We start from the raw sequence: 15,392 nt of genomic DNA, 5'->3' as shown, positions 1-15,392 counted from the left end.
TTCAAACCATCATCAGAGATTATTATAAACAACTCTATGCACATAAACTAATAAACCTGGAAGAAATGGATAAATTCCTGGACACTTGCCTCCTCCCAAGCCTAAACCAGGAAGAAGCCGAAACCCTGAACAGACCCATAACAAGGTCTGAAGTTGAGACAGCAATTAAGAGCTTACCACCCAAAAAAAGCCCAGGTCCAGATGGGTTCACAGCCGAATTCTACCAGACATACAAAAAGGAGCTGGTACCATTCCTTCTGAAAGTATTCCAAACAATACAAAAAGAGGGAATTCTTCCCAAATCATTTTATGTGACCAACATCATCCTGATTCCAAAACCCAGCAGAGACTCAACAAGAAAAGAAAACTTCAGGCCAATATCCATGATGAACATAGATGCAAAAATCTTCAATAAAATACTGACAAGCCGATTGCAACAGCACATCAAAAAGCTTATCCACCATGATCAAGTAGGCTTCATCCCGGGGATGCAAGGCTGGTTCAACATACGCAAGTCTATAAACGTAATTCACCACATAAACAGAACCAAAGACAAAAACCACATGATTATCTCAATTGATGCAGAGAAGGCCTTTGACAAAATTCAACAGCCCTTTATGCTAAAAACCCTCAATAAGCTAGGTATTGATGGAACATATCTCAAAATAATAAAAGCTATTTATGACAAACCAACAGCCAATATCATACTGAATGGGCAAAAACTGGAAGCATTCCCCTTGAAATGTGGCACCAGACAAGGATGTCCTCTCTCACCACTGCTATTCAATATAGTATTAGAAGTTCTAGCCAGAGCAATCGGGCAAGAAAAAGAAATTACGCGCATTCAAATAGGAAAGGAGGAAGTCAAATTGTCTCTATTTGCAGACGACATGATTGTATAACTAGAAGACCCCATCATCTCAGCCCTAAATCTCCTGAAACTGATAAGCAAGTTCAGCAAAGTCTCAGCATACAAAATCAATGTGCAAAAATCACATGCATTCCTATACACCAATAACAGACTTAAAGAGAGCCAAATCAAGAACAAACTTCCATTCACAATTGCCACAAAGAGAATAAAATACCTAGGAATACAACTAACAAGGAACGTAAAGGACCTCTTCAAGGACAACTACAAGCCACTGCTCAACAAAATAAGAGAGGACACAAACAGATGGAGAAACATTCCATGTTCATGGTTAGGAAGAATCAATATCGTGAAAATGGTCATACTGCCCAAAGTAATTTACAGATTCAATGCTATCCCCATCAAGCTACCAATGACCTTCTTCGCAGAACTGGAAAAAACCACCTTAAACTTCGTATGGAACCAAAAGAGAGCCCGCATAGCGAAGTCAATTCTAAGCAAAAAGAACAAAGCGGGAGGCATCACACTACTGGACTTCAAACTATACTACAGGGCTACAGTAATCAAAACAGCATGGTACTGGTACCAAAATAGAGATATAGACCAATGGAACAGAACAGAGGTCTCGAAGGCAACACAACATATCTACAACAATCTGATCTTTGACAAACCAGACAAAAACAAGCAATGGGGAAAGGATTCCCTGTTCAATAAATGGTGTTGGGAAAGCTGGCTAGCCATGTGCAGAAAGCAGAAACTGGACCCCTTCCTGACACCTTACACTAAAATTAACTCCAGATGGATTAAAGACTTAAACATAAGACCTAACACCATAAAAACCCTAGAAGAAAATCTAGGCAAAACCATTCAGGACATAGGCGTAGGCAAGGACTTCATGACCAAAACACCAAAAGCATTGACAACAAAAGCCAAAATAGACAAATGGGACCTAATCAAACTCCACAGCTTCTGCACAGCAAAAGAAACAGTCATTAGAGTGAATCGGCAACCAACAGAATGGAAAAAAATTTTTGCAGTTTACCCATCTGACAAAGGGCTGATATCCAGAATTTACAAAGAACTAAAACAGATTTACAAGGAAAAAACTAACAAGCCCATTCAAAAGTGGGCAAAGGATATGAACAGACACTTTACAAAAGAAGACATACATGAGGCCAACAAACATATGAAAAAATGCTCATCATCACTGGTCATCAGAGAAATGCAAATCAAAACTACATTGAGATACCATCTCACGCCAGTTAGAATGGCGATCATTAAAAAATCTGGAGACAACAGATGCTGGAGAAGATGTGGAGAAATAGGAACACTTTTGCACTGTTGGTGGGAGTGTAAATTAGTTCAACCATTGTGGAAGACAGTGTGGCAATTCCTCAAGGACCTAGAAATAGAAATTCCATCTGACCCAGCAATCCCATTACTGGGTATATATCCAAAGGATTACAAATCGTTCTACTATAAGGACACGTGCACACGAATGTTCATTGCAGCACTGTTTACAATAGCAAAGACCTGGAACCAACCCAAATGCCCATCGACGATAGACTGGATAGGGAAAATGTGGCACATATACACCATGGAATATTATGCAGCCATCAAAAACGATGAGTTTGGGTCCTTTGTAGGGACATGGATGAGCCTGGAAACCATCATTCTCAGCAAACTGACAGAAGAGCAGAAGATCAAACACCGCATGTTCTCATTCATAGGCAGGTGTTGAACAATGAGAACACATGGACACAGGGAGGGGAGCACTACACACTGGGGTCAGTTGGGGGGAAATAGGGGAGGGACGGTGGGGGGTGAGGAGCTGGGGAGAGATAGCAAGGGGAGAAATGCCAGATGTAGGTAATGGAGAGGAAGGCAACAAATCACACTGCCACGTGTGTACCTATGCAACAATTTTGCATGTTGTTCACATGTACCCCAAAACCTAAAATGCAATAAATAAATGGGAAAAAAAAGAAAAATGCCATCTGTTCACCCTAGGAGAATATAAGTCATAACGTTTGTTTTGGACATCTATTTTATCCAATATTTCTCAATGAAATAAATTGTATAAATGAAATAAAACTGACACTGCAATATTTACTAAAAAAAAAAAAAAAGAAAGACAGTCCAACAAAATTGACAGATACAAGATCAATGTACAAAATACCACAACACTCCTATACATTAGAAATAGACAAGTAGTAAATATATCTGAATTTTTAATTCACAATAGGAACAAAAAATAGGCGGTATCTGGTAATATATCTGGCAAAATTTATGTGTGATGTTTACCAAAATACATTTCACCAACAGCAACAGAAGATCAGCCTTGGTGAATGAAAGAAAATTTTGCTGTTTACGTAGCCGCCACCTTGCTCAGCCACAGCTAAGGTGCTTGTGCATTCATGGACCAGAACTAGGCTGACCAGGAAGGAAAGACTGGCGTTTGCATGATAAGCGATTCTATACAAAAAACTATTTTTTACTGCTTTAGCAGTGGGATCCCTCTGGAGAGAATAATCCTAAATGGATTATTCGTTTCTTGTCCCATAACTTATACATTCAAAATATAGTTATTGTGTAACAAGCATGTTAGAAGCTTTTAAAAATATTCTTGAGAAGGTAGTAAAAATGGCAGGAAAATGTCCTTGTTCTCTTAGAGTTTATATTCTTTGATACTGAGGAATACAAGGTGAAGGGAAGGGCGACACTTGCCAGCTTGTAAATAAATAAAAACGAAAAAGTAATTTCAGACAGAATAGCTAATTTTGGATCATGATAATTTTAGTCCACATGCCTCTCTCAAATCCACTTCCCACTAATCCTCCGATTGTGTTTCATGATCTAAGCAGTCTTTGCTTAAATATTTCTGGTTTCTTTTTGAAGTTTGCCACAGGCTCTGCCCAGTCCTTCCTCTGCCATTGGGCTCTCTCATGGCTGCCATTTCTGCAGGATCATTAGGGCCAAGAGGCAGAGCTGCTTGTCTAGCAATGTGTATGAGATGGCAAATCGTCTCTTGTCATACACAGGTCCCCTCACAGCTACAGATGTTTGGCCATTGGACAAAAGTTTGAGGCAGAATAAACAAATATGTTATTTATAGTCTCTATGGGACATGCCTAGGTCCAAAAGACAATTTCAAATATCCCAATTGTCCTTGGATGTCTATGCCTGCAATTCTATTGTGGTACTAACATTTATCTTTTAGGTCCTTTCCTTGCAAATGACAGAATCTAATTCTGACTTAAGCAAAATAAAATAAGACAACAATAACAAATCATTAAAAGGATAATTCATGTATGGAGTCTAGTGTAGCTCAGAACCTCAATGGGATAGTCAGTGTATCAGGGTGGTGGTAAAGAAAACAGGTCTTGGTGCAAGTCCCTTTGGTTCCAAATTCCAACACCATGATTTATCTCCCTGAACCAGTTTCTTCTTCTCCGAAATAGGAATAACTTAAGCATTTACCTAATGTATGTGTTGTAGCATTTAAATGGAATGAAGCATATAAATTGCTTAACACAGTGCCTAATATGATACAAATATCTAAGAATGGGATCTTATTATGATTCATGTTTATAAAGCTGGCCTTGAAAGGACAGAATCTAGGATAACTCTAGTGATCTTAGCAGCAGGGGCACTTGCATAGGCTGTCAGAGTGCTGCATACAGAAAGGCTGATCTCTGACTCTCTCCTTAAGATTAAAATTCCTAAGATAAGGCCGGGCGCGGTGGCTCACGCCTGTAATCCCAGCACTTTGGGAGGCCGAGGCGGGTGGATCACAAGGTCAAGAGATCGAGACCATCCTGGTCAACACGGTGAAACCCCGTCTCTACTAAAACTACAAAAAAAATTAGCTGGGCATGGTGGCACGTGCCTGTAATCCCAGCTACTCAGGAGGCTGAGGCAGGAGAATTGCCTGAACCCAGGAGGCGGAGGTTGCGGTGAGCCGAGATCGCGCCATTGCACTCCAGCCTGGGTAACAAGAGTGAAACTCCGTCTCAAAAAAAAAAAAAAAATTCCTAAGATAGTAGTCCCAGCTACTCGGGAGGCTGAGGCAGGAGAATCGTTTGAAGCCGGGAGGCGGAGGTTGCAGTGAGCTGAGACTTTGCTACTGTACTCCAGCCTGGGCAATTGAGAGAGGCTTTCTCAAAGGAAAGAAACAACCCTAAGAAGAGTAAATGGTCTGGCCTTGACTATGTGCCCTTTTCTGGACCAGCCACTGTGCCAGCAAGAATGAGTGAATAATGATGCGGGGTGGGGGTGGGGAGTGAGGGTGGAGAGGATTTGGGGATTCCATAATTAACAGTGTCTCTTGGAAGCATATTGAACTGTGGAGTTCAGTTATTAGAGGAATGGTAGAGATAAGCTGAGCAGATAACAATGTTTACCATACTGTAGATAATACATACATATCTTTGTAAGAAAAAATTGCTAAGAGGTTTATCTTATCCATCTTCCTCTGACTAGGACTGAACTGGTATCCCATGAAAATAATTTTCCACCTTTTCTTAAATATTTTTCAGAAAAGGTAAATTTTCCACCTTTTCTTAAGTATTTTTCAGAAAAGGACCTTGGAGATCTTGCCATCGGTGAATTCTCTTAGCGTCCAGGAACTGCGTACTGCAGGTCCATCCCGTTCCCTTGTCATTCTGACTTCATAAGTCTATTGAAACACTAGAAATATTTTCTCAATGTTCTTCTCATAGCTGCCTTCACTTCCCTGTTCTTCAGGCTGTAGATGAGGGGATTCAGCATGGGAGTGATCACACTGTACTGCAAGGAGAAGATCAGCTCTTGAATGGACCCTGAATTTGGCATGAGATAGCGGAGTAATCCGGACCCATAAAAGAAAATCACAGCAGTGAGGTGGGAAGAGCAGGTGGAGAAGGCTTTGCTTCTGCCTGTGGTGGAGCTGATCCTCAGGATGGTGGACAAAATGCAAACATAAGACAAGAATATCATGAGAAAATTTCCAAAGAAATGCAGGAAGCTGGAGCAGAGCAGGGTGGTAAAACTCGCAGATACATCAGAGCAAGACAAAGGGTAGAGAGAGGGCAGCTCACAGATGAAGTGGTGGATATTTTGAGCCTCGCAGAAGTCTAAATTGAGAGCCACAAGGATATTGATGAGGGCATCCAGAAAAGCCAAGCCCCATGAGCCCCCCACCAGCCCTGCACACAGCTGTCTGTTCATCACTTGGCCATAGAGCAGAGGAGAGCTGATGGCAACATAGCGGTCATAGGCCATCACAGCAAGCAGGCAGGATTCAGTGCCCCCAGTGGCAAACACAAAGAAGACCTGAGCCATGCAGCCCTCTACTGAGATGGTTTTCTTCTCAGACAGGAGATTCTCCAACATTTTAGGTACAGTGACAGAGGAATGGCAGAGATCCAAGAAGGACAACTGCCCCAGGAAGAAGTACATGGGTGTGTGGAGGCAAGAATCAGCACTGATCACCAGCACCAGCAGCAGGTTCCCTATGACGGTCAGGAGGTAAATCACCAGGAACAGCACAAAGAGCAGAGCCTGAGTCTGGGGGCCAGCAGACAGCCCAAGAAGGACAAACTCGGGGACAACACTGTGGTTTCTCATTGCCTTCAGTATATTCTTTGGAATGAGATAAATAAATTGAGTGAAACCTTTTCTTATGCCTAACAAATACCTAAGTGTTTTAACCCTCTTTTCTATTCACAAAGTTTCCTGCTTACCCAAACATTCATGTGCAGAAATGATAAACTACTCTGCCTCTAGATTTCCTAAACCTATGATAATTTTTCCTGCAGGACCCCAACCTTAGATCCACTCTCTTTCCACCTTTATGTTCTTTCTTAAATGTTTCAGAGCTTGTTGTTGCTGTTGTTTTATTATTAAGGCTACTAGGGAGCGTTTGTAAACTATTGATAATGATCTAATAGAGAGGGGGCGATAGAAGGAAAAATAAGATAAAAACTGTAGAAATGGCGTCTCTGAGAGCGTGAGAGCAGAAGCAGAGCACAGCCTTAGGTGGGAGCGTGTTTACGTCATCCTCAGACATCAGGAGGCTGGCAGATTTGGTGTTGGAGAGGAAGCAATTTCCATCCAATGACTTTTACTTTTTAAATAAATTCTTAAGTGGAGTCAGTCATGGAAAGTGAAAAGGAACCATGGTTGGAGAGCTGCAGAGGATGGAGAAAGGGAAATAATCAGAGAGAAGTCAGCACAGAGAGACCTCCGATGCTCTGTAACTGATCATGAGAAACTGTTGGTCGATATGGGAACATACTCCACTCATAATCTCCATGCCCCATTTAAATGTAATTTATATGTGAACTGTTCAGATTCAGATCTTGTCTATATCTTCACGCATTTGTAAACATAAACTACCTGCTAACTGTAAAGCATGATCTTCTTTTTTCCTACTCTGCACTGACAGCCCAGAGTAAAATCACAGACTCAGGAGAACTCTTCAGCACTACCGACTACACCATTTTGGCCCTTCCTATTCTGCTCTGTCTTTTGCGTTCATACTGCAAAACAGGCACATTCAATTCTCAAAGGACTTACGGTTTCTCTCTCATTGTTTATCCAAACACCACCCAGCAATAATGCCTTTCTTAGGAATTGCGTCCACACTACTTGCATTTCTTACCCAGTTTAACAATAAGCAGCACAAAATTAAAGAAAAGCTTTTTCAAATCCAGGGGTCTAGGCTAGTACGTTTGAATGTCAGTGTGAGAATTATGAAGTTGGGAGTTTGAAAATTCCTGCTGTTTATAGACCTTTTCCTTGATTACTAAAAGAGGAAAATAAAAAATTAAATTGTGTGTATTATTTCTAAAAACCTAAATACTTTTGTCATGTGGGAAATGCATTTTCCATGTTATTTTAATTGTTTTTCTTTTACTCACCAGTGTAGCCCTAGCTAGAGCAACCTGGATTCTTTCTGAGAACAACACATCATTGGCAGAAGATGCTGGAAAGGCAGGGAATCAAACCAAGAAATGCAGACAGAGAACCACATCACTCATTATAATTTGGAGGGCAGCAAAAAAAAGGTCTCCTCTTTTCCACTTGTCTCCAGATGGAGCCCCATTCATCAGCACTAGAAACTTCTTAAATTGTGGGGGGAATCTCTCCTTTAGAAATAAAGGCTAAAGAGTGAAAATCTTACAAAGGACATTTTCACAAAGGACAAATTTGGAAATTGTACCCTGTCAGGGCCAGACTTCCTCACAGAAAAATGTACACTGTGTTAGCATTATTCAAGGGGCCACAGGAATAAATAAAGTCATCGCTTGTTTTTTTTTAATCTGGTGCTGCAATTTCACTATTCTCAATGCTTCATCCATTCAGACTCTGAATCCAAATTTAGAATGGAAACAGCTCTGAGAATATCACCACTCTGTGTTTAGTTATTGATATAATCAGTTGGAGTCAGCTGACTAGATCTTTCCCAAAAAGCCCTGCCTCAGAGGAACTTTTTTTAAGAATGAGACATACAAAAGTATCTAGCAAAGTTGCTCTCAAGCAATTCCTAGATAAAAAAAATAAAACAAAATAAGAAAGTAACAAAAGTTGCTCCAAATATATTATTTTAAAATACAAATGAATACATTGACGAAGGATGAGTATGTGAATGAATGTGGCTCAGGAAGAGAATAGTCTAAGGCTTTCGGCTCTCAGAGAACAGACCGACTTGGGGCCTGTAAGGGATTTTAGACACGTTGGGCTTGCATTAATCCAGATATAGCAAAGGTAATAGAGAAGAATTTCACCAATTGGACAGGTTTGCCCCAAAGCAGTGTGTCTTGTTCTATTCTGCACTTCCATATACATCAGAGTATATAATTATAGGGGATATCTATAATTAAAGATACGGTTAGTTTCAGAATCTTATATGGTTGGAGTTCTGGGAGACAGTTCTTTCTGAGTCACAAAGTGCCCAGAGTCTATCGCTGATGTCCTCATCTCCTCCCACCCCTTGTAGTGAGCTCTCAAGTATTAGCCTCCCCAGACTTCCAGGTTTCTGGCATAATGTGGGCTTTCAGCACCAGAAATAAGAAACAAGATATAGGAAAGAGATCTTGTCTCAATTGTGCCGTTTGTACAATGGAATCAAACAGTAAGTACCCTGCAAAGTGGTGAGGTCTTAATTACTAACTTGAGTATAGTACTGAAGACAATCAAATTCTCTTTTCTTCACCCCCCCAACCCAAGTGTTTCATTTTCCCAAAAGGAAGAAGAGTAGTGATGCTGAGGAGCAGACCAAAACATCTTAGGTAACAGAAATGAGCACCATATTGAGAGGGCGGGGAGGGGACTCTTAGACACCTCCAGTGCAGGAGAACAAAGAGGACTGATAGGGAAAGGAAGTGCCTGATGGAGGAATGACAGGAAGTGGTGGAAACAGAGGGGGACAAAGTAGCAGGGAAAATCCTGGAAGGACAGAGGGAAGACATTACCACGCTTCTGTCTTTTACTGGTGCACAACATATCCTGTTTTTCTGAGTTGGTGTGGGTGCCTCTGAACTCGGGAGAAATTCACAGAAGAGAAAATGTACCATAACTGTCAACTCTTGTGAGCTGACATTATTTTTTAAGACCTTTTTTGCATAAAGAGAAATATGTAAGTTCATTCCTCAAAAGCTCCTGCAATCAAAGACTTTAAAAAGCTTTTCTGAAGTTTGACATTTTTGCTCTTATCCTGTAACAACTCCAAAACTACAAAGAAAGGGAAACTAGAAACCTTCGAATTCTTAACAGCAACTTCTTTCATACTTCCCCAAGCATAATTACAGAATCATTTCTCTATGCCTGTTAATATAGTACCAAGCACCACGCTAACAAAGGAGGTTCAGGTCTAGCCATTCAGAAAGGCTGCGGGCTTAAGTTGGCCAAAGAGATGGCAGAGTATGGCCTGAAAACCCTGGGGGCAGCTAGGCCCATCCTGATTAGAAAGCAAACACTAGGCTCATTAGCTAAAAATGGTTACTAGCTGATTCCGCTGGGAATTCCCATTGAAGCTAAGTAACTCACGGCTTATTTTTAGATCACCTTGCCAATATTGTCATGTATTTAACTAGTAGGTGTATTAAAAAGAGTGACTATTATACATATGTTGTTATTATTAGGCAATCCATAATAATTCAAATCTACCCACATACTTACCTTTTGGTTTTTTGCTCAACTTTTCTGTGTCTAGGACTGAAAATCTGGATAGCTGAAACTGAGATTTCATTGGATACATTTGACACAAAATAGACAAAGCAGAAGAAATTTTAGTGACTCAAAAGATAGGTAAGAAGAAAATAAGAACATCCGTCTATGAGCATTTTCTTTCTCCTTGAAGGCCTCCTTTTAAATTTTCCCTTAGTGCAAGTCTTTTAGTGAGATATATATATATATAGTTGGTTCAACAAAATATATATATTTCACCTTAATTCTTAAAGGATTTACTACTGGCACAGACTTCTAGCAGGGAGTTATTTTTTTATTTGGTACTTCAAAGATATTCACTACACTGCCTTCTGTATTCTTGTTACAAGTCTAATGGGATGGGATTAGTGCCTTCATAAGAGACACAAGAACTCTCTCTCCCTTTTTCTCTGTGTGTGTTGGGGGGGGTGTCCCTGCCCCATGATGACACTGTGAGGAGGTGGCCATCTATAAGCCAGAAAGTGACATGCCTTGATCTTGGACTTCCCAGCCTCCAGAAGACTGAGCATATAGATTTATGTTGCTTAAGGCACTCAGACTATGGTGTTTTGCTATAGCAGTCCAAGTGACTAATACAATAGAAAAGACATCTCTTCTCAATTCAAAATAAATGCCTCTATCTGTGCTTTAGATAGATAATTCTGCTTCCTCAGAAACCTTGCTCTTCCAGACTTGCACTTCCTCTGCTTAGGATTCCAATTTTCAAAAGTAGGAAATTATAGAACCGAAGTCTTTTTTATGCCATTCTCTAATCTATTCCTCCCTACCCATAGATAACCACTATCCTAAAGTCAGAATGTCGCTTCTCGTGTAGCTTCTTCTCCTACTGGTGGTAGCAGAATTGCCTTCTAAAGATGTCCATGCCCTAATCACTGGAACCTATGACCATGCTACGTTACATGGCAAAAGAGATTTTGCAGATGTCATTAAAGTTATAGACCTTAAAATAGAGAGATTATCCTGGATTGTCCAGGTGGATCTAATCTAATCACGTGAGTTTCAGAAAACTTTCTCTCACTGATGTGAGAGAGATGTGATGCAAGTGGAAGTCAAAGAGATTTAAAGCATCAGAGGACCTGACCTATTGTTTGTTGTTCAATGAGGGACACACAGAAAGCATGAGAAGTACTGTGGGCAGCCTCTAGGAACAAAAACCAGCCCCCAGCTGGTAGCCAGCACAGAAAACAGAGACCTCAGTCCCACAACCGAAAGACAAAAATCAGCCATCAATCTAAGCTTGGAAGTAGGGTCATTCCTAGAACCTCAGGAAAGGAATGCAGCCCTGATGACACTTTGGTTTAGGCTTGGTGAGACTAAGCAGAGAAACCATGTGAGCTACTCTGTACCCGGACTCCTGACCGTACAGCCATGAGATAATCAATAGATATTGTTTCAGGTTGCTATATTTGTGGTAATTTGATTTGTTACACAGCAATAGAAAACGAATATATTTCCCCATGTATGCTTTTATATTTTTATTTCACATCTGTTTTTAAAAACTTTACATAAATGTCTCCTGTTATATGTGACATTCTGAAATTACCTTTTTTTTTTTTTTTTTTTTTTGAGACGGAGTCTCGCTCTTGTTACCCAGGCTGGAGTGCAATGGCACGATCTCGGCTCACCGCAACCTCCGCCTCCTGGGTTCAGGCAATTCTCCTGCCTCAGCCTCCTGAGTAGCTGGGATTACAGGCACGCGCCACCATGCCCAGCTCATTTGTTGTAGTTTTAGTAGAGACGGGGTTTCACCATGTTGACCAGGATGGTCTCGATCTCTTGACCTCGTGATCCACCCGCCTCGGCCTCCCAAAGTGCTGGGATTACAGGCTTGAGCCACCGCGCCCGGCTGAAATTACCTTTTTTTCTTTTTTTATTGTACTTTAAGTTTTGCAGTACATATGCAGATCTTGTAGAATTGTTGCATAGGTACACACATGCCATGGTGGTTTGCTGTCTCCATCCTCCCATCACCTACATCAGGTATTTCTCCCAGTGTTATCCCTCCCCAACCTCCCTGCTCCCACTGTCCCTCCCCTAGCTCCTCAACCTGCAACAGACCCCATTGTGTGATACTCCCCTCTCTGTGCCCGTGTGTTCTCATGGTTCAACACCTGCCTATGACTGATAACATGCAGTGTTTGGTTTTTTGTTCTTGTGTCAGTTTGCTGAGAATGACAGTTTCCAGATTCATTCATGTACCTACAAAGGACACGAACTCATCATTTTTTATGGCTGCATAGTATTCTATGGCATATATGTGCCACATTTTCTTTATCCAGTCTATCACTGATGGGCATTTGAGTTGGTTCCAGGTCTTTGCTATTGTAAACGGTGCCACAATGAACATGAATCAACGAATCCAGGAACTAGTTTTTTTAAAAAAAATAATGAAATAGACTGTTAGCTAGACTAATAAAGAAGAAAAGAAAGATTCAAATAAACACAATCAGAAATGATAGGGGGATATTGCCACTGACTCCAGAGAAATACAAAAAACCATCAGAGAATATTATGAACACCTTTATGTATATAAACTAGAACGTCTAGAAGAAATGGATACATTCCTGGACACATACACACTCCCCACACTGAACAAGGAAGAAATTGAATCCCAGAACAAACCAATAATAAGTTCTGAAACTGAGACAGTAATAAACATCTTGCAAACAAAAAAAAAGCACAGGCCCAGATGAATTCACAGCTAAACTCTACCAGAGGTACACAGAAAGGCTGGTACCATTCCTACTAAAAAATGGTAAAGGAGGAACCTCCTCCCTACCTCATTCTATGAGGCCAGCATCATCTTGATGCCAAAGCCTGGCAGAGATACCAAAAAAACAGAGAGAAGCTTCAGACCAATATCTTTGATGAACATCAAGGAAAATTTCCTCAATAAAATACTAGCAAACCAAATCCAGCAGCACATCAAAAAGTTTATCCACCACGATCATGTTGGCTTCATCCCCAACATGCCAGGTTGGTTCAACATGCACAAATCAGTAAATGTGATTCATCACATAAACAGAACTAAAGACAAAGACAAAAACCACATGATTATCTCAACAGATCCAGAAAAAGCCTTTGATAAAATTCAACATCCCTTTATATTTTAAAAAAATCTCAATAAACTAGGTTTTGAAGGAACATACCTCAAAATAATATGGGCCATATATGAAAAACCCACAGCCAATATCATACTGAATGGGCAAAAGCTGGAAGCGTTCTCCCCTTGAAAACCAGCACAAGACAAGGTTGACTTCCCTCACCACTCCTATTCAAAATATTATTAGAAGTTCTGGCCAGGGCAATCAGGCAAAAGAAAGAAAGAAATGATATTCAAATAAAAAAGAGGAAGTCAAACTGTCTTTATTTGCAGATGACATAATCCTATATCTAGAAAACCCAATCAACTCAGACCAAAAGCTGCTTAGGCTGATAAGCAACTTCAGCAAAGTCTCAGGATGCAAAACTAATGTGCAAAAATTACTAGGATTCCTATACACCAACAACAGGCAAGCCAACAGCCAAATCACAAATAACATCCCATTCACAATTGCCATAAAAAGAATAAAGTATCTAGCAATACAGGCCCTTGTAGAACCTCTTCAAGGAGAGCTGTAAACCACTGCTCAAATGAATCAGAAATGACACAAATAGAAAAACATTCCATGCTTATGAATAGGAAGAATCAATATTGTGAAAATGGCCATACTGTCCAAAATAATTTATAGAGTCAGTGCTATTCCCATTAAACTACCATTGATATTCTTGACAGAATTAGGAAAAAAAAAAAACTATTTTAAAATTCATGTGGAACCAAAAAAGATCTCAAGTGGCCAAGGCAATTCTAAGCAAAAAGAACAAAGCTGGAAGCATCACACTACCCAAATTAAAACTATACTACAGGGCTATAGTAACCCAAATAGCATGGTACTGGTACAAGAACAGACACATAGACCAATGGAACAGAATAGAGAACCCAGAAATAAGACCACACACCTACAACCATCTGACCTTCAACAAACCTGACAAAAACAAGCAATGGGGAAAGGATTTCCTATTTAATAAATGGTGCTGGGAGAACTGGCTAGCCATATGCAGATAGTTGAAATTAGACCCCTTCCTTATCCCATATAAAAATCAACTCAAGATGGATTAAAGACTTAAATGTAAAACCCAAAACTATAAAAAACTCTACAAGAAAACTTAGGCAATACCATTCAGGACATAGGCACAGGCAAAGATTTCATGACAAAGATGTTAAAAGCAATTGCAACAAAAGCAAACTTGACAAATGAGATCTAATTAAACTAAAGAGCCCTTGCACAGGAAAAAAACACACACACACAATAACAACAACAACAAAAAAAAACTATCAACAGAGTAAACAGACAACCTACAGAATGGAAGAAAATTTTTGCAATCTATGCATCTGACAAAGATCTACTATCCAGCATCTACAAGGAACTTAAACAAATTTACAAGAAAAAAAAACAACTCCATTAAAAAGTGGGCAAAGGACATAAAGAGACACATCTCAGAAGAAGATATACACACAGTGAACAAACATAGGAAAAACAGCACAACATCACTGATCATTAGAGAAATGCAAATCAAAACCACAATGAGATACCATCTCATACCAGAATGGCTATTATTAAAAAGTTACAAAATAACAGATGCTAGCAAGATTATGGAGAAAAAAGAACACTTTTACACTGTTGGTGAGAGTGAAAATTAGTTCAACCATTGTGGAAGACAGTGTGATGATTCCTCAAAGACCTAGAGACAGAAATACCATTCAACCTAGTGATCCCATTACTGGGTACATACCCAAAGGGATATAAATCATTCTGCCACAAAGGCACATGCACATGTCTGTTCACGGCAGCACTATTCACAATAACAAAGACATGGAATCAACCCATATGCCCATCGATAATAGACTGGATAAAGAACATGTATATATACACCATGGAATACTATGCAGCCATAAAAAGGAATGAGATTATCTCCTTTGCAGGGACATGGATGGAGCTGGAGGCCATTATCCTTAGCAAACTAACACAGAAACAGAAAACCAAACACCACATGTTCTCACTTATAAGTGGGAGCTGAATGATGAGAACACATGGATACACAGTGGGCAAAAAACAGCACACACTGGGGCCTGTTGGGGGGTGGGGGATGGGAAGTGGGAGAGGATCAGGAAGAATAGCTAGTGGATGCTGAGCTTAATACCTGGGTGATGAGATGATCTGTGCAGCAAACCACCATGGCACATGTTTACCTATGCAACAAACCTGCACATGTA

The 15,392-nt window shown here is 40.2% G+C and overlaps 1 protein-coding gene across 1 annotated transcript; it reads right to left on the bottom strand.

Moving 5' to 3' along the window:
- Positions 1-5,522: 5,522 nt before the first annotated feature.
- LOC116556906 (olfactory receptor 8S1-like) lies at positions 5,523-6,475 on the bottom strand. The gene has a single exon (XM_032286292.1). The coding sequence runs from the start codon at positions 6,473-6,475 to the stop codon at positions 5,558-5,560; it is 918 nt and encodes a 305-aa protein (XP_032142183.1). The 3' UTR covers positions 5,523-5,557.
- Between the last annotated feature and the right edge of the window lie 8,917 nt (positions 6,476-15,392).

This window comes from Sapajus apella, unplaced genomic scaffold (genome assembly GCF_009761245.1).
Source record: "Sapajus apella isolate SASKATOON/1434 unplaced genomic scaffold, GSC_monkey_1.0 scaffold2, whole genome shotgun sequence".
NCBI lineage: Eukaryota > Metazoa > Chordata > Mammalia > Primates > Cebidae > Sapajus > Sapajus apella.
This window is presented reverse-complemented; position numbering and strand designations above follow the sequence as displayed.